Here is a 27,955-nt window from a genome sequence, read left to right as displayed (position 1 = left end):
TCACGAACTGCATTTATATTACTCACTCAAAACATCAAATGAATAGCTTTAAAGTAAGCTCTAAACTGGGATTAGAAGTTAACATACTTTAGTACAACCGGGCCTATTTTATGTTCTACTGGACACATTTCTTCCATTACATTACACATGAATATTTTAACACTAATATTGTTATACTTTAGTATTAATAAATAAAAACATATTAGTATGGATTTTATTGATGAGGAGTCCCGACAGAAGTTCCACCTTGCCTGAGTATATATATGAGTATATATTTTGGTAAATAAACAGGTAGTTGTTATTTATTTGATGTATTGATTTATTCTTTTGTTATGTACTCTATGTATTGAGTGAATTGATAAGTTAATAAGCAACTAGCTGATCTGATGGATCCCGATTATTGAAGTTTGGAACATTATTTGTGTAAGAATTGAATTTGAGATAGAAAAATCATTGTTACCAAGATAGCCATTCCGTTGAGGTCTGATCCACTGCTGGCAGCTGTAGCTGAAGTATTGGGCACTTTGTCTGTTGAAGTTTCCGATATGTGGATGAGGTCTACTGGTATACCCAGGGCACGGCTAGCTACCTGAAATAAAGATAATTACAATTATTATTAGGATCAATTATTGCAGCTCCACTAAATTGGAACCAACTTGAGTGAAATAAGACACTGAGTGCTGGTTGCACAAAAGCCGGTTAAATTTCAACCGTGATTAATTTCATGAGAACCAATCAGAGAAGACCTTTTTTATAAGACGGCTTCTCTGATTGGTTCTTGTGAATTAATCACGATTAAAATTTGACCAGCTTTTGTGAAACCGGCACTGAAAGGAATAAGCACTCTATATATGAATGTAATGTAGTGACAAAAACAAAAAAAAACATAACAACAACAAAGTAAATAAAATAGTGTGTCAGACTGGATGAAAAATGAGAAGTGGAAGGGAAAGAAGAATGTGAGGAGAAAAAGCAGAATAAGGGAAGAAGAGCAAATGCAAAGGAGCAAGAGAAGGAGAAGGATAAGAAGAGAAAGGAGAAGAATAAAGAATAATAAAGAACTTCCTACAACTCATTCACATACATGTAAAACTTATATGATTTATAAACTATTTTTTGATCAGAATAAATTTTATTATTGTTTTATTATCATAGAAATTACTATATAGTACACTTTTTATACTTTTTAACATAAACACAACTATAGTGAGGTCCACGTTATAATGGCAGTGTGTGATTAGCAATGGCATTACTATCCTTGTCTATCATTCAACAGAGCGGATAGCGCTATCTCTTTACCGCTTTGCTCTGTTGCCAGATCGTTTTTTAACAATTTATAAATATAATTAATTGAGAGAATATTTATCTTGATTATGAAAATTCATTATGAAATCATTGAAAAATAATATATAGTTTCTTGCTTTATGAAATATAATTGACTTTTTGTGTACCGTAGTTGAGAAGTTGATATTGTGTTAATTATTCATATTAAATGAAAAAGACTATGAAATTGTCAAGAATAATTAAGAAAAATTCCCAGTATAGTTTAAATGACCAGATTCATTTTAAACAATACAACACTACGAATTTAGTTTCATCATAACATTGTAAGCATACATTAGTCAATAGTTTTTCCATTTACATATTTGTTTTATTATCTTTCACTTGTTTTCTTGGTTCTTATTTTGTACTGAAAGTAAATTTTGTTATCATGGCGATTCTGTTGCTTAAGCCACCATTTTGTGACACCGTTAAGTGGGAGGAGAATGTCTAGCTGGGCCAAAGGTAGGCGTCCATGCCCTTAACCAATAACAGTACTCGCCTACTAATATAAATTCTGCTGCTCTTGTATTTAGTTTTAGTTTATCAGAAATTGACAATGGTGTAATAACTGAAACCGGTCTTTCTAAGTATCAATAAATCTATGGTTTTTTGACAATTTCTTAGTCTTTTTCATTTAAAATATAATTGATTATTTTAAACGAGAATGAACAGTTAATATTACATCAATAAAGAATAAACCTTTATCAGCTACAGAGGATCGGCAACGTTGTTCTCCTATCTTTCTCCACATCCATTATAACGTGGACCTCACTATAGTTTTGTTTATAAGAAGAAGGATAAAAAGGGTACTAGTAATAATTTCTATAATATTTAAACAATTCAAGTACCGTATCCCTATTAGAATATCTTCTATATTATTGTTACCTGTAGCATTTTAGTGTGCAGCCCTTGTCCCATCTCAGTGCCTCCGTGTGAAATGAGCACAGCTCCGTCCATGTATATGTGCACCAGAGCCCCGGCCTGGTTCAGGAATAAACTGGTGAATGCTATGCCGAACTTGGTCGGAACAACAGCCAGGCCCCGTTTGCGCCAACGATGCTCTCTAAAATTACATTAAAAAAGATAGATAAAATTAAAACAGTTATTCAATAAAGTGCTCTGAATAATAAACAAAGACACAACACTAAGTGCCGGTTGCACAACCGTAATTAATTCCATGATAACCAATCAGAGAAGCCGTCTGATTGGTTCTCATGGAATTAATCACGATTAAAATTTAACCGGATGTTGTGCGACTGGGCCTAACTTGTTGTATTGCTCGACTTGCGTTACTCGAAATTTGATAGTTGGAAACCTGTTGCCAACAATTTATTATAGGCCTAACAAGCTAAATAATAAATGAATGGAAATATAATATATTTGGAATAAAATCATAATTATACTGACTTGTTGAATTGCTCGACTTGTTGTTTTCGTTGCTCGAAGTTCGAGTCGTTGAGAACCTGTTGCCAGCAACGCGTCAGCGTGCAGTATTTGAGCTCCTGGTTGAAATGCGTTGCCTGGCCTTCTCTGTACATGTTCAGTTCTGTCAGCTGAAATTCGCAAAAAGGGCACTGTTAGAATCAATTGAAATAGAAATTGTCACATTTAGAATCAATAAAATTAGAAATTGTCACCTTTAGAATCAATAAAATTAGAAATTGTAACCTTTATAATCAATAAAATTGGAAATTGTCACCTTTAAAATCAATAAAATTAGAAATTGTAACCTTTAGAATCAATAAAATTGGAAATTGTCACTCTTAGAAACAATAAAATTAGAAATTGTCACTCTAAGAATCAATACAAATAGAAATTGTCACTCTTAGAATCAATACGGTAAAATTAGAAATTGTCACCTTTAGGATCAATGAAATAAGAAATTGTCACTCTTAGAAATAATAGAAATAGAAATTGGCACTCTTAGAATCAATAAAAATTAGAAATTGTCACCTTTAGAATCAATAGAAATAGAACTTGTCAACTTTAGAATCAATAAAAATTAGAAATTGTCACCTTAAAGGTGCATACAGATATACGCGCCGCGAACATGAGCAATTCACTTTTAATCACCTGACTATATCTGTATTTTTACAGAGACGGTAAGATACAGATATAAAAAGCTTGACATCAGCTGATTGAAAGTGAATTGCTCATGTTCGCGGCGCGTGAATCTGTACGCACCTTTAGAATCAATAAAATTAGAAATTGTCACCCTTAGAATCAATGAAATTAGAAATTGTCACCTTTAGAATCAATAGAAATAGAAATTGTCACTCTTAGAATCAATAGAAATAAAAATTGTCACCTTCAGAATCAATAGAATCAGAAATTATCACCATTAGGATCAATTAAATTAGAAATTGTTACTCTTAGAAACAATAAAATTATAAATTGTCACTCTTAGAAGCAATAGAAATAGGAATTGTCACTCTAAGAATCAATAAGAATAGAAATTGTCACTCTTAGAATCAATAAAATTATAAATTGTCACCTTTAGGATCAATAAAATTAGAAATTGTCACTCTTAGAAACAATGAAAATATAAATTGTCAAAATTAGAATCAATAAGAATATAATTATCATTGAGGTAGATAGCTCATACCCTTTTCCAGACACTTTTACTGTTGAATAACTGTATTCTTTCATATATTCAACTGTTATTCATGAAGTGGAGAGACTAAAAACAGTACAAACTAGAAGCAGAGACTAGAAATAGTACCTCAGCATCTCTCTATTATTGTTAACATCCTTTAACAATCAATATTCTCATTCAACAATAATTATTCATTCATAATTCTGTAACAGTTATTCACGAATTGGAGAGACTAAAAACAGTACAAACTAGAAGCAGAGACTATAAACAGTACCTCGACAACGTCCTTCTTCAAGAACTCTGCGATCTGTCGAATCATAGTTTCTCCAACGAACATACCCTGTGGGCCTCCAAAGCCCCTGAATGCCGTGTTGGAGATCACATTGGTTTTGCACACATAGCCCAGGCATGACACGTTCTCAATGTAGAAACAGTTCTCGAAATGAAGCATCGCTCGTTCCATTACCTACAATTCAAACAATAATTCAGGAAATTGAATTGAACTGCTGCTTTTATTCAATCCCTGGAGGAAGAAGTTGGGGCGCAGCCGGCCCTTTCTTACACCTTAACCCTATAACACAATAATTAGTACAATAATACATTAGTACAATACTAATTTACAAACTAAAACCATTGATAGTTGAATAGGTGTGTGATATCATAACCTCAACCTTTGGACAACATCAACTTTTTATCAAATTTTTTGGAGAGAAATAGTACAGGCTCAGCCTAGTTTTTCCTTCAAAGTCATAATTATTTTATGAATGTAGTATTTTGTACAATGGATGAATAAATAAATAAATAAATATAAATTTTGCACAGAGAACTGATTTTAATATCACCTAAAGAGTTTGAAAAAAGAAATTAATTGACCGAGCGAAGTGAGGTCTAAGATTCAAGTCGAAAGGTTTGGCATTTCTCTTAATGTTTAAATGTTTGAATGTTTACACGTTTACATGTTTATATGTTACACATTTACCGCGAAACGCGGTAATAGATTCCCATGAAATTTGACAGGTATGTTCCTTTTTTGATTGCGCCTCGACGTATATACAAGGTTTTTGGAAATTTTGCATTTCAAGGATAAATAAAAGGAAAAAGAAGCCTCCTTCATACGCCAATATTAGAGTAAAAATCAGACTATAGAATCATTCATCATAAATCAGCTGCCAAGTGATTACACAGATGTGTGGAGAAGCCAGTCTATTGCTGTATAAGGTCTATAGTTTCAATCAGGTACTTGTGGATGAGAATACTGCTTGAGGTCTACTGTTCACAGAACTACTAGTAGGCTACTTTAGATTAAAATGAATGATAATTATTTATTCCTGTAGCAATAATTTGACTGTATGAAAGAAGATGTGATATTTCTCCCAAAAAAGAGAATACACTGATATTTTCAGTACCACTCTATTAGTGTAAGATATGTTGACAATATCAGTGTATTTTTTTCATTAATAGTGAGTTAAATTTGAAGTTTTCAGTGGAGAGACTATGGGAAACCCATGTTCTAGAGCAGGTGTAGTAGTAATACAATTAAATTTAGAGTGGGGGTGCAAATACATTGGGTAAGTGAGCTCACATATTGTTCGAAACTATGTTTTCTATATTATGTCTTCTAGTTGTTGTAAACCAGTTTTTAACAGCGCATTTAAATTTTCTTGAGTTTTCTATTATCTTGATGTGTACAGGAAGTAAATTGTGGAGTTTTGGTGCTACGTGGTTGAAGTGTCGTTGGTATGTTGCCTTCCTAGCCACGTTCCCGATAAGTAGGCTTCTATTTCTTGTGTTATGACAGTGGTTTCTGTTTTGAAAGCTTTCTGGGTTCTTGTGCAGTCTGCAAATAATTTCTAAGGAGTAGAGTAGTCTTGCGTCCATCACACCAAACTCATTGTAGAGCTGGTCTGACTGATAACGAGGTGGCTTCTGCTTGATGATTTTAATTTATTAGTTTTTGCACTTTTATAAGGGGGTTGAGGTGAACGTAGTTTGTTCCTCCCCATCCTACAATTCAATAGGTAAGCAAAGACTGAACTAAGAAATAGTGGACCATCCATCTCAGGGTATAGGGTATGATGTAATATTAACTGTTCATCCTTGTTTAAAATAATCAATTATATTTTATATGTCAAAGAAATTTATTTTTCAATGATTAAATATGAATTTTCATAATTGAGATCAAATATTTTGTTTATAAATTATATTTCCACATTGTTAAAAACGATATGGTAACCTTGCGGAGCTAGAGAATGATAGTGCGATATGTTTTGTTGAAAAATAGACAAGGATAACAACACCAATTTTAATCAAATACAGTACCGCTGTCATTACAACGTGAACCTCACTATAGCAATAATACACCAAAAGTTTATTTGAAACTCAAATTAATTTTTCCAAAAATAAATTTGTTTACATCCAGTAAATAATGTGTTTAACCTGAGAAGGTTAAAGTTTACTGTAAACATTAATGTATTATTGAATGTGTATTTCTCTCAAATAAAAAGTTTACTGTGCTATGGTGTACTATTATGGGGCTCTAGTACTCATGTCTCAAAAATATTTATACTTCAAAAGAAAGCAATTAGATTGATTTGAAATGTTGATATAAGGACCCACTTTAAACCTTTTTTTACAAATTTGGGAATATTAACTGTCTATTCTTTGTATGTATTATTTAGTGTTGGTTATGTACATAGTAATCTGGATTTTTTTAAATTAAATAGTGGCTTTCATGAATATGAAACCAGAAATAGGAATAATATCAGAGTTCAGCAGCTCAGGTTCACTACTTCACAAAAAAAATCATCTGTACACATCTATTAAACTTAACAATTCATTACCACTAGAAATTAAGGCATTGCCTCTTACATTCTTTAAAAGGAAATTAAAAACTGTACTGAAAGCTGAAAGTTTATATAACATCCAAGAATTTTATGTAATTGGCTGGACCAAATATTTGTAGGCTGATATCATTTGTATGTATTAATTATTGTCTATTGTATGTATTATAAGAATCTTTTGTAACTAACTATTGTATGTAATACTTGTAATTTATCTATTATTTTTGTAATTGATGTAGTTTTAGTTTTTTTTTGGGAAATAAACATTTATTTATTTATTTATTTATCTATTGTATTATACCGGGTGATTTTTTAGTCCTGTTACCCTATTTTTAATACATGGTAATTTTTCCCTAATAAAGGTAAATTTTGTTTTGTTGCACGAAGTTGGTAGCCCTACTCACTCAGTATACACAAGGCAGTGCGAGTTTATTATCCTTAAGCTGTGTAACATTTTGTGATGATTCCGGTCGTGTTATGAACAGAATGTCTTTTACCATAGAACAACAAGAAGCAAGGGTTTATGGCCTCCAAGGTCTCCAGACCTCACATCCCCTGATTACTTTTTGTGGGGCTACATTAAGTCTGAGGCCTTCAAAAACAATCCTCACAATATTGATGAACTGAAAGCCAATATTACAGACTTAATCACGAATATTTCCAATATAACTCTGAAAAAGGTTTCTGCTAATATGGTGAAAAGAGTCTGAGCGTGTATAACCTCAATGGGTGGACATTTTGAGCATATGGTGTAATTATTTTAAGTAACTAAGAAATGTGAGTAATAAAATATCAATTTTGTTTTGTAAATAACAAATATTATTTTTTTATTAATACCCAAATTTCCGTTTATAAATTACATCAAAAATTGGGTAACAGGACTAAAAAAACACCCTGTATATTATCTAGTACCTTGACGTTAACAATGTCTATGATAATGAAGATTCTTATTCTTATTGAGAACCAATAACTTTTTATGAGGCAATCTAACTCACCGGATCAGACAAGTCGGCCGTGTTTCCGGCATTGTTGTAGAGTTTGACGTCGGCGGCTGTGATTCTTCCGCTGCTGTCAAATGCCACCTTGTAGCGACCCATGAACGGATGCCTCTGACCCGACATCAGAATATCTTCGTCTCTGTCTAGCATGCAGCGGATGGGACGTTTCAATCTGAAAGACGGAGAGAAAATCATCAGAACCTCTCTGAAATGATTTTTCATTGTGTTCTCTAAGAAGTCTAGTTACTTTGGCAAACATTGCTTAGAAAAATCAACCGACAGAATATATGTATCTCTGTCTATCATGCTTGTTTTGCATAAGGATGGAGAGCTGGGAGACGGAGAGCGAAAACTTTGAATTGACTTTACTGATTTATGACTAAATTGAGAAATTTAAGTACATGGTGTAAGTAAATAATTTTAAAAAGTGTACTTGGATTTCTATTTTTATTTATATTCAAGAGTAGCTGATCGAGCACTGGACTGTAAGGGTTTGAAAAGATTGAAACTCACTGGTTTGGATTATTTCATTAGCACAATATGAATTGAATAGAGCACACAAATGACAAGGAGCCGCTTCGGGCACTGATCGACAACTAACTACGTACTGAATGTATCTGATTGTCTATTAGCGTATTACACACTTCCGCCACCAGGTGGCACCTTCCTACAGTCTCAACAGTAGCCATGAAGGAAAAAAGATAAATTGAGAAGAGTTGAAAGATGAAAGACAATAAATTATTAAAAAGAAAGATAATAGATTATAGCTCACTTGTTGGCAGCAAAGACTAGAGAGAGAGCGACAACTTTGGATCGGCTTTATCAAAGTAAGGATTATAAAATATATATTATATTTTGTGCTTGTAAAAATAACATAAGATATTCATTCATCCAACACAGCATATTATCAGAGAAAATACACTTGAATATCGTCAAAAATACATGTTTGGAATGTAAGACCATAAGCACAGATCTGATTTAACCAGTCTGTGTCTGTGCTGTACCATAGTCAAACTACGACTTTTAAGCTAAAAAGGTGAAAAATTGAGGGAATCTAGTAGAAATACATTAGAAATGGATAGAAATAGATTGAGGCGCGATATTTGGCATCTTCTACACAAAATGGAGAAAATGTTTAAAAACTGAATGAAGGTGCATGGGAATTGAATTAGAAATCATTTTTCTTATGTTGTTACAATTCTAAAACAAAATAGTAATGTAATTTATCTTTATACTTATTCTTTTATTGTAACTGAGATATATTGTACAAATTTGTAATTTCATGTGAAATGAATTGAATAAAATTGAAAATGAGAATTGACTCTCAATAGAAGGAAAACTAAGAGAGTGATTATTAAGAAGGAAAGAAATATTTATGTGAAGAAGTTAACATTGATGTAAAAGGAAGGAAACATGGTTAAAAATACAAATATGGTAGGAGGCAACATTTATTACATCTTTTTGCTGAGGATGAAAAATAATTTGAAAAGAGTTGAGAGATGGGAGACAATGATTGGAAAGAGAGAGAATAGATATGATAAACTCACTTGTTGGCAGCGAAGACTAGATTGATTGATTGATTGATTGAGTACTTTATTTATGTAGATTACAATATATACTGGCTTATACACTTATATACAATAGCTTACAATACAGCAAAATTATAGATGAATTTACATAATATAGACTAAGAAAATAATTATTGAACTGTATATGATATAAAAAAGTAATTTGTAATATAATAACTATAGATAATTATATTGTTATGCATCTACATAAATTGGCGGAGCTTTGGACATATCAATGTCCATTCTTCGGAAAGAATATTAAAAATATCCTCCCCACTAACTCTCTACCAAAAGACTAGAGGGAGAGCGACAGCTTTGAATCGACTTTATCAAAGTAAGGGGTTCAGTTGAAAGATAAATTGGAAAAAGTTAAAAGAAAATTGATTGAAAAGAGAGAATAGATGATAACTCACTTGTTGGCAGCGAAGACTAGAGGGAGAGCGACAACATTGGATCTACTCTCCTTGCCTCCAAAGCCTCCTCCCATTCGCTTCACTTTGACCACTACTCTGTTGCTAGGTAGGTTCAGCATGTGCGCTATCATTTGCTATAAAGAAAATATAAATAGTTTAGTTTGTACTCTATAATTTGATATAACGAAAATCAAAATAGTTCAGCATGTGCGTTGTCATTTGCTATGAATAAAATAAAATAGTTCAGCATGTGCGCTATCATTTTCTTGAACGAAAATCAAAATAGTTCAGCGTTGTCGTTTGCTATGAATAAAATAAAATAGTTCAGTATGTGCGTTGTCATTTGTTTAAACGAAAATCAAAATAGTTCAGCGTTGTCGTTTGCTATGAAGAAAATAAAATAGTTCAGTATATGCGCTGTAATTTGCTTCATAGAGAGTAAAACTAGTTTTTATAGTGATGTCCACGTTGTAATGACAGTGGAGAAAGATAGGAGAACAGCCTTGCTGATCCTCTGCCTTGCCCCTGCTTTCTATATAGAGTATAGCAGCTGATACCGGTCCATCTGTTGGAATATTCACTGTATTGTATGAGAATAATCAATTATATTTTACTCGCCAAGATAAAATAATTTTTAATGATTTAATAATAAATTTCCACTATTGAGATTTAGTATGTTATAAATTAACTATTTATTTATTTACAATGCAAATGACACTAATTGACCGAGCAAAGTGAGGTCTAAGATTCAAGTCGACGGTTTGGCATTTCTCTTAATGTTTAAATGTTTGAATGTTTAAATGTTTATATGTTGCGCATTTACGGCGAAACGCGGTAATAGATTTCCATGAAAATTTACAGGTATGTTCCTTTTTTGATTGCGCGTCGACGTATATAATAGGTTTTTGGAAATTTGGCATTCCAAGGATAATATGAAAGGAAAAAGGTGCCTCCTTTATACGCCGATATTGGAGTAGAAATCAGACTATAGAATTATTCATCATAAATCAGCTGACAAGTGATTACACAGATGTGTGGAGAAGCCAATCTATTGCTGTATTTCCATAAGGTCTATAGTTTCAATCAGGTACGTGTGGATGAGAATACTTCGTGAGGTCTACTGTTCACAGAACTACTAGTGTTATAACATTGACAGATAAAATAATAAGGTAGTCCTTGTGCTATTTTTCTTCCAAATTTATAGGCGACAAAGTCCAAGATAAGGTTAGAATTTCACGTACAATTTTTATAAAAGTTTAGTCCAAAATAAACATTGAAACTATAAATTTCGAATTTAGATGGCTTGAATTAATAAATCGATTAGAAATATTCCACTCAATTACCACTTGTAACGGAAAATATTGAATTATTTAAGAAAAATTTGGAACATTGAAGAAACACAAACACTAATGAAACACTTTATTTCTACGTTGTTGAAAAACGATCTGGAAACGTTGTGGAGGTAGTGAAGGATAACTACTTCTTTAAAAAAAACAGTGTCTGCTTTGTTGAATGATAGCAACACCAATGTTAATCAAATAGGCCTACTGTCATTATAACGTGGACATTGCTATAGTTGTCATGTGCGCTGTCATTTGCTGCATCAAGCAATATATTAATCATGGATTCAGTAACTGAATTATCAATGAGTTTGATCTGCATGGGGCCTCCAAACCAACTTTTTACGAGCGCTCAAGGTTGAAAGTTAGTTCGTCGAGCTCAGAGCCAAATTTCGACCAGTTTGAACGCTCATAAAATGTTCACAAACATCAAACAAAGGAACAAATTATATGGATCTTATTAGAAATATGTTCTTCTTTGCAATCACATCTTTAAAATTCAATTTCATTTATTTATCACATAGTTTACAAATACTTAACATGAGGAAAGGCACAACAGGCTCATGCCCAAAACTGTCCCATTTCCAATTTAAGCTGGGTTTACACCAAAGTTATTAACATTATGTTAATAACTTAATCCTTATCGATTCTATTAGATTGAACGGGAGTTGACAAACACACATCTTTATCATGTCTTTATCAAGTTATGTTCAATAATATAATCTATAAGAATTGAGTTATTAACATTATTTGTTAATAACTTTGGTCTAATCGCAGCTCTATACTGTACAGTCCAAATTAAAATGTTGGTTATGTCACTTTCACTTTTCAAATTCAATTTATGCTCTCCAATACTCAGATAAAAGAGAAAATTTTGAATCAAATAGGTACTATTAGAGTTCAAAAACAAAATAACGTGAATAAATGTAATAATAATGTATTTTGTTTGGTAATTATATTATTGTCTTACAAATATCTGCATAATTTATATCGGCTAGCGCACAAGTTCTTAACTTATGCTAGTCGAGCCACGAATTGATAAAAAAGCTTGATGTTTTGCTTTCTCTATTTACTAATTTGATTGACATTTGTGTTTTATTACAGAAATATTATTTTCAAAGTCAAATTGTATTTAGAGGACAATTCATATAATTGTAAATTATTTTATGGCAAATAAATTGATTTGAAATTTTGAAATTGAAATAAATCTAGAACAGTAACTTGGTAAAATTATTCAAAAAATCTGAATTTTGAATGAAACTAGAAATTTTTGAGCTAAAAACTTCACAATTTACAGAAAACTACTATTTTGACTGATAGTTTCCTAGTTATTGACGTTTTTTTTTAAAAATCTAGGAAAATCTATTCATTTTGAAAAGTAAAGTCTTTATAAGAAAATTTTACATGACATTTTCTGTCATATAGCTCATATATATAGCTGTTGGAGCCAGCTCTAGTTTTCATTTTTCGTTTTTGAATTGGACGCGCGCTCCTCGTTCAGTTCGTATTTCTTTCACTTGAGTGCGTCGCGCTCACTAGCCGGTAGGTTTTTTCTTTCAGTTCAGTCTCGCTTTGTAATAGCTTGCCTCGAGTCGGGAATTGATAATTATTATTCGTCGATCATTCCCAGAAGGAAATCGTTCTTCAAATTATTATTTTTTCGTTAATGTTAAATCGTACACCATAAACCTACGTTTGGAAGAGTGTTTGCCAAACTCCCGTTAGTTGAAAGTTTTAAACTATTATTTTTCGATTGGAAAGTTCACCGATCTATAGTCTTTAAAGACATTGTAAATATCTCGTCAGAAATATATGTGCAACGTTATATGATGGAAGCCGAATTTACCAACAGTAGATGACAATTAAGCTTGCCTTTTCACCATCCTTGAGTCATCTCCTACCTCGGGGACACCTGAATACCTTACCTGGGAGTTGTAAGCTCAATAATATAAATATTACATTAGGTACTCTGCAGATTTTCGGTGAGTTGTTCTTTTATATATTCATTGCATGTACTTGTTTCTGTAGAGATATCACTTGTTTCTTTTCTATTCAATACAGTCCACTTTACATCAAAATTATTGATTACCAATTTAAAATCAATCTAAATTTCGTAAAGTTGAACCTTAGAGTTTACATTGGTCATCCAGGCCGAATTTTATTGGCTATTTTTTATTCAAATATTTGGCAAGCACTTATCCAATTTTATTGTAAATCGTTTGTGCATGCTAGGATTCAAACCTGTTTGTACATTATGAATTGAGCCGATCAAGTTGGTTCACTCTTATCTCTATTGTCCGATCGGAACCGTTACTTTGCAATGCTGATAACGTTATCGCTTAGCTTGCTTCGTCTATTGAGCTTTCTCTGTTCAATTTGTACCAACATTATCATTTTGCTTGCTTGAATCATCAATGAAAATCGTTCATTGTTGCATTCGTAATTTTATTCGAAAATTAGTAAATGTAAATCATTAAGACCTTTCCAATATCCAATCATGAGTGAAAAGAAGTTAAAGCTCAAACGAGCTAAACTTGAGCAATATTTCTATCGTATTCAACGTACTTTCGATATGTCGAAAAAGGCTTTAAAAGAAGAAGCTAGTGCTAAACAATTTCTAATTCTCTATAGTTCCACTCTTAAAACTGTTCAGGATTATGAAGCTGTTGAAATGGAAATACAGGAGCTTGAAATGGAAAAAGACCCGGAATTTGTACCCAAATTTAGTAGTTCACATATGGAAATGTTCGAACATATGGAAGCAATTGCTAGTGAATTGAAAAAACGCAGTCAGGTTGTACCTAGTGTTTCTACCCCGGCTCAACCTGTATCTTCCAATAAGGATTCGTCTAATATTTTACCGAAAATTGAAATTCCTGTGTTCGACGGAGATCAATCAAAATGGGCGGTATTCTACGAAATGTTTAAATGCATGATTCATGACAACAAATCGATTCCAAATCAACAAAAGGTCCAATATCTGGTGTCCAAACTATCTGGAGAAGCGGCTAATATTTCACGTCATCTACCACCTATTGCTAATAATTATGAAATTATTTGGGATGCATTAATTAAGCGGTTCAATGACCCCCGCTCACTCTCAAATGTGTACTTGAAACAAATTTTCGAATTCAATTGTCTAAAATCTGAGTCTCGTGCAGGTTTAGTTTCTATAGTCGATCAGTTCTGTGGTTCAATTACTGCTTTAAAACGCCTACGAGGTGAAGATGTATCTGATGCAATATTTCTGTTCCAAGCGTTGAAAATTTTAGATCCTGTTTCTCGAAAGGCATTTGAAGCTTCAGTTCATACTAAGGATGATCCCACATATACTGATTTTGTTTCATTCATCGAAAGGCAGATTAAATCGTTACCGCATGACGAATCGTCTAAACAATGCAAGCCAGTAGTGAAACCAATACCAAAATCCAAAGTGTTGGTTGTTCAATCGAATTCGCAAGTGACCAAATCACCGGTAAAAATATCAGAATGTCTGAAATGTTCGATGACAAATCATAAATTGATCAATTGTCGTCTTTTTCGTCAGTTATCACCTTGGGACCGTTCTCGTTTTGTTAAGGAGAAGGGTTGCTGTTTGAAATGTTTCTCGCCAGCCCATCGTAGTAAAGATTGTACTTCTTCCAACTGCGAGGAATGTAGTCAGAAGCATAATTCGCTTTTACATTTCGGAAATGCTTCAAATTCGTCATCAAATTCGGATGCGAAAAAGGTAGAAAATAATACTATTACCTGTTGTTCTATCGATTCGAAGTCGGCACCGTATAGTGTTCTACTATCAACTGCTCAAGTCGAGGTACCTGATAAGAGAGGTAGATTGCACAAAATAAGAGTTTTAGTTGATTCAGCTAGTCAAAGTCATTTCATTACTCGTAAACTTTGTCGTAAATTGCAGCTATCGATTTCTCCTTTCCAATTAATTGTGAATGGTTTTGGCGGAAATTCGCAATCAGTTTTTGGTCGTACTTTTGTCACGCTTCAATCTCGACTCGATTCTAGTGTTAAATTTTCCATTGAACCATTAGTTGTCGAAAAAATCATGGAACAGCTTCCCACTAGTAAAATTGATAATTCTAAATTATCAAATTTGTTTGGTCTTCGACTTGCTGATGAAAGTTATCACATTCCCAGCGAAATTGACGCTATTATAGGAGCTGAATTAGTGCCCCATATTTTCCGAAATGGTCGTGTGGAAATTGATTCGAATTATTTGATGGCCTTGGAAAGTGTTTTCGGTTATATTTTGATGGGTAGAGCCCCTATTTTAACTCAATCTTCAGAAAATTCAACGTGTTTGATGACTTGTCTAACATCACCGTTGGATAAGTTAGTTCGAAAATTTTGGGAAGTGGAAAGCGTTCCAGATGTAGGAAAACAACTCACTGCTGATGAGTTGGAATGCGAGAAGAATTTTGCATCGTCCGTTCGTCGTGAAAATTCGGGTAGATTCGTTGTCTCATTATCGTTTTCAAAATCCCCTGATTGTCTTGGTGATTCTTATGCTATGTCAGAACGTCGACTCATCAGTTTGGAGAAACGACTGGCACGTGATCCAAACATGCGTTTAGTGTATCACGATGTCCTCTTGGATTATCTCAAACAAGGACACATGGAATTGATAAAAAATCAGAGTGATAAAAGTGGTTATTTTATACCTCATCATGCTGTAATCAAAACTCAGAGTCAATCAACGCCTTTGCGTATTGTCTTTGACGCAGGCGCGAAAACTACTACTGGAGTATCATTGAATGATATACTTCATATCGGCCCCAAGCTGCAAACGGATATTTTCGTTCTGTTAGTCAATTTTCGGTTATTTTCTATCGCTGTAACTGCTGATATAAAGCAGATGTATAGACAGATTCTTGTCGATGAATCGTGTCGCAAATTTCAGCGTTTGTTATGGAGATTTTCGTCCAATGATCCCATACAAATTTTTGAATTAAAAACTGTCGTATTTGGTCTAAGTGAGTCACCGTTTCTAGCTCTCAGAACTGTCTATCAACTTGTTCAAGAAGAAGGTGAAAATTTCCCTGATGCTAAAGCTCGTATTCCGAGTGACATGTTTATGGATGATTTGGTGACAAGTGTGTCTTCTTTAGGTGAAGCAAATCGTCTTTGTAGTCAGGCTAAAGAATTGTTCGAGAGAGGCGGATTCGAACTTACTAAATGGAGTTCCAATTCACCTGAATTGATGAATGATTTCTCGGAAGATGAAAAATCGGCCTTGTCTAAAGATTTCGAGATGGGAAATTTGTTGGCTGTCCTAGGCTTGAAATGGCAACCTGGTAGTGATTCGTTTTGTTTTTCAGTGAATCCTAATCAGTCTGTTCCTACCAAACGTCACATTTTATCGGTAGTAGCACGCATTTTCGATCCTTTGGGACTCTTGTCACCCCTAACTTTGTTTCTTAAATGTTTAATTAAACAATTATGGAATGCTGGTCTTGATTGGGACGATTCAGTACCTCCCTCTATTGCGCTTCAATGGGAGACATGTCAGAAGGAGTTCCCTTTATTGTCCAATCTCTTCATACCACGTCATTTAGGAGTGATGAATGATTCGAAAATTACTGTCATTGGTTTCTGTGATGCATCGACTTTAGGTTATGGTGGTGTGATCTACATAAAATCTCAAATGGATATGCAACCTGCAACTATCACATTGTTGTGCGCTAAATCAAAGGTCGCGCCATCTAAGACTTTATCCATACCTAGGCTTGAATTATGCGCGGCGCTCTTGCTCGCTGAATTAATACAGGTTGTTGTCTCTGTTTTGAGCCTTCGTTGTCACATGACTCGCGTTGTTGCATTATCGGATTCAACTGTTGTCTTACATTGGATCAGGGGCTGTCCATCTAGATGGCAATCTTTCGTCGCTAATCGAGTTACGAAAATTCAAGACTGTCCTATCAACGACTGGTTACACGTGGCAGGAAATTCAAACCCAGCTGATCCCATTTCGAGAGGTTTATCCCCTTCTGAAATAATTAATCATGATTTGTGGTGGTCTGGCCCCTCTTGGCTAATGTTAGAAGAGAGTGATTGGCCCGTCAAGGTCGATCTGGAACCTATAGAGTGTCTACCTGAGGTCAAGGTTCACTCAATTGTCACTGTAGTACAGTCGGAGAATTCATCTATTAATTCGATTCATCTTTTAATTGCTCGTTGTTCCAACTACCAACGTCTATTGCGTATCATGGTGTTAATATTGAAATTACTTCGTCTATTGCCTAAACCTCATGAATTAGATTTCGATTTGGCGGAAAAACATTTGTGTAAAGTTGTACAAAAAATTCATTTTTCGAAAGAATTACTGGAATTGAAAGCTGGGAAAGAATGTACTTCTCATCTTCAACAACTGTCACCCTTTCTTGATCATGATATTATTCGTGTGGGTGGACGTTTACAAAATTCTGAGTTGAATTATGACAGCTGTCATCCGATTATATTACCGAAAAATGATCCATTGGTCACGCTTTTGATTGATTATTTTCATGAAAAGCACTGTCACGCTGGACCTCATTTATTGGCGTCTATTTTGAGACAAAAATATTGGATTTTATCAGCCCGTGTCCTTATAAGGAGTCATATACGAAAATGTAACAAGTGTTTTCACTATCGTCCCACTCTTACACCGCCGAAAATGGGTAATCTGCCAGCCTGTAGAACTCTGTCGTCTAAACCATTCGTCCAATGTGGAGTTGATTATGGTGGACCCATTCGAATCACCATGGCCAGGCGTCGGAATCCTTTCATATTTAAATCGTACATTTGTCTTTTTGTCTGTATGGCAACTAAAGCCGTTCACATTGAATTAGTTTCGGACTTATCGACCCAAATGTTCTTATCAGCTTTTCGCCGTTTCCTTGCTCGACGAGGTCCTTGTAAGGTCATGTATTCCGATAATGGTACCAACTTCGTCGGCGCCTATGATGAGCTAATAAAATTGTCACGGATGCTGAACTCCAAGGAATATCAAAACCTGCTCCAGAATGAACTTGCTGATCATAGCATTGAGTGGAATTTCATCCCGCCAGGTTCACCTCACTTCGGCGGTCTTTGGGAGGCGAATATAAAATCAGTAAAGTCACACCTGTTTCGAGTTATTGGTAACCAGTTGTTGACTTACGAAGAATTGAACACTGTCTTAGTTCAAATTGAGGCTGTACTTAACTCACGCCCGTTATGTCAAATGAGCGTGGATCCGAGTGAACCCCTCGCCCTCACACCGGCTCATTTTCTCACTTTGACACCTCTTAAGTACCTTCCTATGTTAAATGTGGAAGATCGTCCAATGAATCGCTTGGATCGGTTTGAATTAGTCAATCAAATGGTTCAGTCTTTCTGGAGTCGTTGGCGCAAAGAATACTTACATGAATTACAAACCCGTGTGAAATGGTGTAAGGATTCCACCCCTCTCACGGTTGGTACAATCGTCCTAGTGGATCAACCAAATGTCGCACCGTTGAAATGGCCTCTGGGGTGATTGAGGAAGTATTTCCCGGTGCTGACGGTGTCGTTCGAGTGGCTATGGTGCGGTGCGCCAATGGTCGCTTCAAAAGGCCGGCTACAAAGTTGTATCCGTTGCCTACTCAATAATTTTCCTTTTGCATTTTTTGTTTTATTCTCGTTTTGTTTTATTTTTATTTCTTTCGTCGTTTATTCATTGTTTTTTTCGTTTCTTTGTTCTCTAGCCTTGTCTGAAAATAGCTTTTCAGCCGGGGGGGATGTTGGAGCCAGCTCTAGTTTTCATTTTTCGTTTTTGAATTGGACGCGCGCTCCTCGTTCAGTTCGTATTTCTTTCACTTGAGTGCGTCGCGCTCACTAGCCGGTAGGTTTTTTCTTTCAGTTCAGTCTCGCTTTGTAATAGCTTGCCTCGAGTCGGGAATTGATAATTATTATTCGTCGATCATTCCCAGAAGGAAATCGTTCTTCAAATTATTATTTTTTCGTTAATGTTAAATCGTACACCATAAACCTACGTTTGGAAGAGTGTTTGCCAAACTCCCGTTAGTTGAAAGTTTTAAACTATTATTTTTCGATTGGAAAGTTCACCGATCTATAGTCTTTAAAGACATTGTAAATATCTCGTCAGAAATATATGTGCAACGTTATATGATGGAAGCCGAATTTACCAACAGTAGATGACAATTAAGCTTGCCTTTTCACCATCCTTGAGTCATCTCCTACCTCGGGGACACCTGAATACCTCACCTGGGAGTTGTAAGCTCAATAATATAAATATTACATTAGGTACTCTGCAGATTTTCGGTGAGTTGTTCTTTTATATATTCATTGCATGTACTTGTTTCTGTAGAGATATCACTTGTTTCTTTTCTATTCAATACAGTCCACTTTACATCAAAATTATTGATTACCAATTTAAAATCAATCTAAATTTCGTAAAGTTGAACCTTAGAGTTTACAATAGCTCTAATTTCATATAGCTCTGCTCTTCCTCATCTTCGTGGGATACTCTGTATAATATATATTTTTTTCCTAGAATAGGATGGCTGCCTTCATTATCTGAGATCAATAAAGATTTTTTTGAATTATTATTATAAGAAAATTCTACTTGACATTTTCTGTTGCAAATTTCATATAGAATCTATGGTATCCGGCTGTTACACCTTTTGTGGGATACTCTGTGTATATATTTTTCCTAGAATAGGATGGCTGCCTTCATCATCTGAGATCAAAGATCATCTGAGACTTACCTGGACATCAGTAGGATGCTGCGTGGAACATATGAGCTCAATCTCGTCGTCTTCTCCTTTGGGAATGGCCAGCGACGCATTGGTCTCCAGGTAGAAGTGCTCCTGCCCTCCTATGCGCACCTCCCCCTCAAGGGTGTGCTCTGCGCGTGCGAAAGCCGCCTCGGGGTCCCCCTTCAGCAGGCGGCGCGGCCCGTTCTTGCCGTAGAACGAGTTTTCCCTGATGGCGTCCTGAAAACGAGATAGAAAATTGAAAAAAATCTATAAAACAATTTTATAAAAAATCGAAAAAGAAGAAGTTTTTGCTGATGTTGTCCTGAAATACAAGATAGAAAAAATGTAAAATACGTTATAAATTCAGGAGAGAAATATAGCTCAAGGCTCATCTTAATTTTCCTCTCCAATTCATTGCATAGGTGTTATGTGTGGAAATAAATAGAAACTTGATGAAGTAGACTTACCTCGATAGTAATGATGGCAGGATGAATGTCTTCGTATTGCACTTTGACCAGTTTGGCGGCTCTCTGTGCAATTATCTGGTCGTCAGCAATTATTGCTCCGATCACTTGGCCAATGGCTGACACCTGTCAAAATAATACACATTCGTCACGATGAGGACTCAAATTGGAAGTACAGGTATAAGAGGTGGAAAATAAATCTAACAAAGTAAAATCATTCATAGAACAAAAATGGTGAATTACCATTACAAAGATTATATAATTACTTAAAGTTCAAATTCAAATCTATCCTATCAAATTGAAAAAATACAATGTATGATTTATAAATTTATATTATAGTATTCTTTTCTTTTTGATTAAAGGGAGAAGGGCAAAGATACAAGTATTATTCTCCCCATGTTTTAAGGACGATATTAATTTATGCTTGTTTCATCTTGGAGAATACTATAGGCCTACAAGTGTTATTGAGATACAGTGAACAGGGTACAAGTAAATAAGAAGCAAACGGCAAGACTTTTCAAGATATATCAGTGTGTTTTGAAACCATACTCAATATAAAATAAAAAAGGTTCCTTAGTTATCCATACACTATAGTAGTTATCAAACTACAGTAAGGTCCATGTTATAATGGCAGTGTTTGATTAGCAATGGCATTGATATCCTTGTCTATCATTCAACAAAGCGAATAGCGCTAACTCTTTCTCGCTTTGCTCTGTTGCCAGATCGTCTTTTAACAATGTAGAATTGATAATTAATCAACAAAATATTTCATCTTTATTATGAAATTATTGAAAAACATAATTCATTGCTTAATAAAATATAACTGATTATTTTAAACGAGAATGAACAGTTGATATCACATCAATAAATCTGTATCAGCTACCGTTTATAGAAGGCATTTCCAAGACTGAGGATCGGCAACGTTTTTCTCCTATCTTTCTCCACTGCCATTATATAACGTGGACCTCACTGAAGTAGTTATTTATACAAATAATAATTATTTATAACACTGCTATAGTTAGGAAAAATAAAATAAAAAAGGGTACGGTTCCTACTTTAGATTTTTGTAATTAATAGGAACAATTCCAACACTAAATTTTAATTTTACTAGTAGTTCTGTGAACAGTAGATCTCGCGCTCTGTAAGTTACATTGACCTGTTGTTATGTTTAATCAAAAATGAATAAAATAATTTATTAATTTAAAATGTCTAAAAAAATCCTAAATGAACATAGAGCTCTCTGTCCTATCGTACCGTTACGTGTCGTCCCAAAATCTGAGAGTGAGCGCTGTTATCAGGTCTGGCTGTCGTCGATACGCGAAACCTATCGACCAATCAGAGAACATTCTGTGTTGTCGTGTCGACGAAAAATCGGTGTGTTGAAATTAACAAAATAAACTACCATAATGCTGATTTTCTACAAACCTCATTCTCACTTTTCATGATTTTAGAAATAATTTTTTTCAATAATATTTGTTGCAATTTTAATCATCAGATTCAAAAAGAAATATGTAAAAAAATGTTTTCTATCAATAACCGCAAACTTGGCCTCAGCTTATGGAAAGATGCATTCTCAAGAATCTTCGATGCTTATGAACGGGTAGTATTATAGTCCACTAGACAGCTGATTTATGATGAATAATATTGTATAGTCTGATTTTTACAGTAATAGAGGCGTTCGTAGGAGACTCCTTTTCCTTTTGTATTATCCTTTAAATGCAAAATTTCAAAAAACCGTATGTATACATCGACGCGAAATTCAACCTGTCAAATTTCATGAAAATTTATTGCTGCGCTTCGCTATAAATGCGCAACATATAAACATTTAAGCATAAAGAGAAATGCAAAACCGTCGACTTGAATCTTCGACCTAACTTTGCTCGGTCAATTAATTTGCCAGCAATAAATTCATTCAAATCAAATGATGAAGGTACCTCGTTGGCAGCAAAGACCATCTCATCGGGCACAATATGTCCGAACCAGTTGCATTTAGGTTCGATGTCATCGGCACAGAAGAAAGCGTGCACCCCGGGCTGAGCGAGTGCCTCACTTCTGTCGACGGCCAGGATGCGCGCTCTCGCTCTAGTGCTCGTCACCAGGGCCATGTAGAGCTCGCCCTCGCAACGGGGCATATCGTCGCAGTATTTGGCTTCTCCTGTGCGGGGAAAAATTAGGGAAATTTTTATCAAAAACAGGTAGAAAGAGTAAGAAATATGGATAAATTTGTGGAAGAAGAGGGAGAAATTATTGAAGAAAGGGAAAATTTATGGAAATTGAAAAGAAGGAAAAAGAGTTCACTAGATGTAACAAGCAAACCTGGAATGTAGAACTGTTTTGAATAAAAACTCACATATGTTGTCAAATTCTACAGTTTTATTTGGTACAGGATCATGGTTTTGTGACCACACCGGTCACATTTTCAAGTTGACCAAAAAAAACTGTGTAGAATTTGACAACATATGTGTGTTTTTATTCAATTATGGAACGGTTCTACAACATTGACAATGACTCAGTCGAATTTTTAGAACTGTTTTAACAATATCAAGTCGTTTTCATTCAATATGGATATTTACCAAAACATTACAATCACAACAACACAGAAAATTCAATACAAAGACACATTATTCAGCTTCTCAAGAATAGAAGGATGATTGGTGTTGATTAAAAATTTATTGAAAAAGTAAAAAGAAATAAAAGTAGGCTTATGGTATTTGGCTTGAGTTGATTAATTTTCACTTATATTCTTTACTCAATGAAAAATAATGAGTAAAGCTGGTCTATTAATGAATGAAAATTAAATTATAATGAATGAAAAAATTTACTCAAAGTTTATGAAAATCTATTATACATGACTGGAACCAGATAAAAAAATGGCATTAAAAACAAATGATTGAATAAAAACACGGTTCTACAATATTGACAATGACTAAGTCGAATTTTTAAAAACAAATGAATTAGAATTGATTATAAATTACTACAAATTGAATATAGAATTATGAAAATTGAAGAAAGAACGTGGATATTGTACGAAAATAATTTACAAATGTTATCGTGTACGGTATAAGAGTACAGTTAAATCAATTTCATGTACCTATTGTTGAACAATTATGGGAGCCTTTGGAAGGATAATTTGATATGCATTTATTGTAACAAAAATATCAAAAATACTACGATATTTCAATATACGAATATAACTAATACCTGTATCATAAAATATAACTAAATTACCTGTAAATATAACTAAATACCTGTAAATATAACTAATTTACCTGTAGCTTGTTTGAAAGCAGACTGATGCACTACTGGTCTACCAATCAGATCTTCTTTCTCTTGGCTGTTTGGAACCTGAGAACAAAAAATAATTATTATTCAAAACTTCAATAATACAATTAACAGACTGAGACTTTATGGTTAAAATCATTAATTTATTTGAAAGTGGTTTGAATTGAAAGCTAATCATACAGACAAAAGAAGGAACCAACTCCCTTTTTCTACATTATTCCTGTCAATTCAGGCTTCAGCCCACTGTAAGAGCAGTCACTCTAATCCATACAAATATCAAAGTCAAAGTGCCAGTTTATCAGGAATATTGATACGTGATTACCAATTAGGTTTCAAAATTGTATTCATATGAACAGAGATTGCAGTAAGTTAATAGAATTTATCTATTGCATAATAATTTCTTGTAATTGAGAATAATATTGTGGTTGATATTTGAAATGGATTGATGTGTAGACTTACAACTTGAATAAATAAGTTTAGTTAATAAATTCATTAATATTTTGCATAGTAGTTCTTGAAATTCAGAATAATATATAGATTGCTATTTGAAATTAATTGACCGAGCGTAGTGAGGTCTAAGATTCAAGTCGACGGTTTGGCATTTCTGTTAATGTTTAAACGGCGAAACGCGGTAATAGATTTTCATGAAATTTGACAGGTATGTTCCTTTTTTAATTGCGCGTCGACGTATATACAAGGTTTTTGGAAATTTTGTATTTCAAGGATAATATAAAAGGAAAAAAGGAGCCTCCTTCATACGCCAATATTAGAGTAAAAATCAGACTATAGAATTATTTATCATAAATCAGCTGACAAGTGATTACACAGATGTGTGGAGAAGCCAGTCTATTGCTGTATTTCCATAAGGTCTATAGTTTCAATCAGGTACTTGTGGATGAGAATACTGCGTGAGGTCCACTGTTCACAGAACTACTAGTAATGTGGACCTCACTATAGATATTATTGTGCCTGATGAGATTGTCTTTGCAAGGACCTCAGGAAACTTTTAATTGGCAAAATATGTACAATTTTTCATTAGATATCTTCAAAGTAGTCCCTATTGGAATCGATAACACGCTGATACCGGATTTTCAAATCTTTGAACGCTTCCTGGAAGTCAGCAACCTCTATGCTGTCTAGAGCCCTCGTCGTAGCACGTTGAACGTTTTCCAGAGTCCCGTTACACAGATGTGTGGAGAAGCCAGTCTATTGCTGTATTTCCATAAGGTCTATAGTTTCAATCAGGTACTTGTGAATGAGAATACTGCGTGAGGTCTACTGTTCACAGAACTACTAGTTATTGTGTAGACTCACAAGTTATAATAAAATTTATTAAAATGTATGAAATCCAAAACCATCATAAGACCAGTACTACTATATGATTCAGAAACATGGATACTGAATAAAAAAGAAGAAAAAAAGACCATTGTTTTTGAAAACAAGATTCTTCGAAAAAATTTTGGCCCAAAACTAGAGAACGGATTTTGGAGAATCAAGCACAACTATGAAATTCGCCAATTATTCAATGAAGCAGACATAGTGGGTGAAATTAAAAGCAGAAGGTTACGGTAAACGGGACACATTCTGAGGAAAGAAGAAAGCGCTCTGACAAGCAGTGTACTGAGGAATAATTCTATAGGACGGAGACCAGCAGCAAGGCCAAATCTAGATGGTGAGACCAGGTCCGGAAATATATGAGGAGGATGGGCCTAAAAGAGGAGGACGCGGGTGACCGAAACTTCTGGAGAGGCTCAGTTGATGAGGCCAAGTACCGACTGGGGTACGAATGGCCACCGCAGTTAGTAAGTAAGTATGAATTCAGAGCTACTTTCTTGTATTTATAAAATAGAATTTTAATACCCTTAGAAATTAATAAAATAATATTATCACCGAATTAGTTACAATTTGTATTAAAGGTATTTAATTGAAAGAAAAATATAGATCAATATTTTAGAAATTTCTATTTAATCAAAGAAGTACGAAATCTAGGCTATCAAACGTATGCATACAATATTTAATTTTTGCAATACAATTTGCGATAATTTATCATAGTTCTAATTCACTAGATGAATGGCTCTACCTATTCCGTCAGGTGCCGAATCTTGCACCCTGAGATAAAAATATATATTCGATACAAATAAATCTACTAAATACTAGAGATTTTAATATTATATATATTTGGATTATTAGTGGCTAATTTATCAAGCTGATCTTAGAGCACATATTTTTGATTGAATTATCCAAGCCGACAAGTATTAGCAAGTACATGTCACAGCTACATGCCAAAGAATGCATATGATTTCAAGATAAAGGCACATGGTAATGATTCGTGCCATAAATCTAGAATATAAAGTTAGCCTGTGATATTTTTATTGATTTCAAATATTGTTCTATTTTTATATTATATTTTTTATCGTTCTATATATATATTTTTTGCCTCGATTGATCTTTGCATTATTTTGTAATATATGTGTGAATTTTCATGGTGTGCAATTTATTTTTTATTCCTCATCTCTATAGTATAAGTATCATATATATATATATATTTATTATTTATTGAATTACAAGAGTTATTGGAGAAGCCCATATCTAGGCCTATCAAGATTTTTTAAGACTGAATACTATTAGAAAACCACGCCCTAATTATATTAAATCTCATGCTTTACCGACTGATGCCAAGCAGGAGGCTAATCGTTATTTTAATATAAAGAATAACGTGACACAAAGACATGTCGCCCAACGTGATAGGCCACGGATACGACAGAAAGACATGTCGTACCAACGTGGGACTGATGATGAGAGCCAAGCTCATTGAATAATTATTTGAAATTAAGTCAATAACCATATTGAAAATTATAGATAACTTATACGAGTTGTGAGGAAAACTGGCGAAGGGAAATTTGTATTACTTTTTGGGGAATCAATAGCTTTAAATAAAGAGAAATTATATGTTTTAAAGAAAATTTTATATTATTATTATTGTAGAAAATATATTTTATAGAGAGAGCTATTATATTTTATGGGCCTAAACTGCTAGTCAGAAATCAATGAATAGTATTATTATATTATAAGAGCTTAAGTAATAAATAGGTTACCTGGCTTGTAATGTCCATAGGCCTATCCTCATTTGTGTCCTTATTAATGCCTTGTTGGCCAAAACTTTCACTTTTTTAACAAACACTTGACACTTAATCCATTTTTAAAATATGAGTCTCTTTTCGTCCACGCAAAGTAAGGTAGCAGACACACTGCAGACGGCGATAGTAGCGGAGATCGACGCTGAGGGGGGCGCGATGGAGTCCAACGCCCAGATCTCTTCAATCACCGCCAAGAATCCTGTGAACAGTAATAAACCGTTAAATGTCTCCCAAGAAGCAATAAGGAGGGTTATAGTAGAGGGGATGATCAAGTCATTTTCTAATAGTTTAGAAAAAACAATGACCACAGTAATGAAGAACTTAAAGGCGGAAATGAAGGAAATGCGGGAATCACTGAAGGATACATCGGTAAGAATGGGTAAGGAGACTGCGGAAAGAATAGATAACCTACCAGCACAAAACACTTCACAAATTCATGAAATAGCTACAAACAGGAACAATAGTCAACTTATTTCCATAAATAAACAACAGAATAGTAAATCTACACAAATAGCTCACCTAAATTCTGATATAAATCAAAGAAGTACGAAATCTAGGCTATCAAACGTATGCATACAATATTTAATTTTTGCAATACAATTTGCGATAATTTATCATAGTTCTAATTCACTAGATGAATGGCTCTACCTATTCCGTCAGGTGCCGAATCTTGCACCCTGAGATAAAATATATATTCGATACAAAGAAATCTACTAAATACTAGAGATTTTAATATTATATATATTTGGATTATTAGTGGCTAATTTATCAAGCTGATCTTAGAGCACATATTTTTGATTGAATTATCCAAGCCGACAAGTATTAGCAAGTACATGTCACAGCTACATGCCAAAGAATGCATATGATTTCAAGATAAAGGCACATGGTAATGATTCGTGCCATAAATCTAGAATATAAAGTTAGCCTGTGATATTTTTATTGATTTCAAATATTGTTCTATTTTTATATTATATTTTTTATCGCTCTATATATATTTTTTGCCTCGATTGATCTTTGCATTATTTTGTAATATATGTGTGAATTTTCATGGTGTGCAATTTATTTTTTATTCCTCATCTCTATAGTATAAGTATCATATATATATATATTTATTATTTATTGAATTACAAGAGTTATTGGAGAAGCCCATATCTAGGCCTATCAAGATTTTTTAAGACTGAATACTATTAGAAAACCACGCCCTAATTATATTAAATCTCATGCTTTACCGACTGATGCCAAGCAGGAGGCTAATCGTTATTTTA

The 27,955-nt window shown here is 34.0% G+C and overlaps 1 protein-coding gene across 1 annotated transcript in view; it reads right to left on the bottom strand.

Moving 5' to 3' along the window:
- The window catches only part of LOC111055387 (xanthine dehydrogenase), a 101,572-nt gene that overhangs the window by 13,400 nt on the left and 60,217 nt on the right, over positions 1 to 27,955 (bottom strand). Inside the window, exons 15-23 of the mRNA XM_039427646.1 lie at positions 22,206 to 22,426; positions 20,275 to 20,397; positions 19,817 to 20,044; positions 9,739 to 9,872; positions 7,755 to 7,929; positions 4,194 to 4,385; positions 2,731 to 2,876; positions 2,209 to 2,386; positions 461 to 589 (exon numbers count right to left, since the gene is read on the bottom strand). Coding sequence (XP_039283580.1) covers positions 461 to 589; positions 2,209 to 2,386; positions 2,731 to 2,876; positions 4,194 to 4,385; positions 7,755 to 7,929; positions 9,739 to 9,872; positions 19,817 to 20,044; positions 20,275 to 20,397; positions 22,206 to 22,426 — 1,526 coding nt within the window. The remainder of the gene's footprint in view (positions 1 to 460; positions 590 to 2,208; positions 2,387 to 2,730; positions 2,877 to 4,193; positions 4,386 to 7,754; positions 7,930 to 9,738; positions 9,873 to 19,816; positions 20,045 to 20,274; positions 20,398 to 22,205; positions 22,427 to 27,955) is intronic.

Source organism: Nilaparvata lugens, chromosome 5 (assembly GCF_014356525.2).
Source record: "Nilaparvata lugens isolate BPH chromosome 5, ASM1435652v1, whole genome shotgun sequence".
NCBI lineage: Eukaryota > Metazoa > Arthropoda > Insecta > Hemiptera > Delphacidae > Nilaparvata > Nilaparvata lugens.
This window is presented reverse-complemented; position numbering and strand designations above follow the sequence as displayed.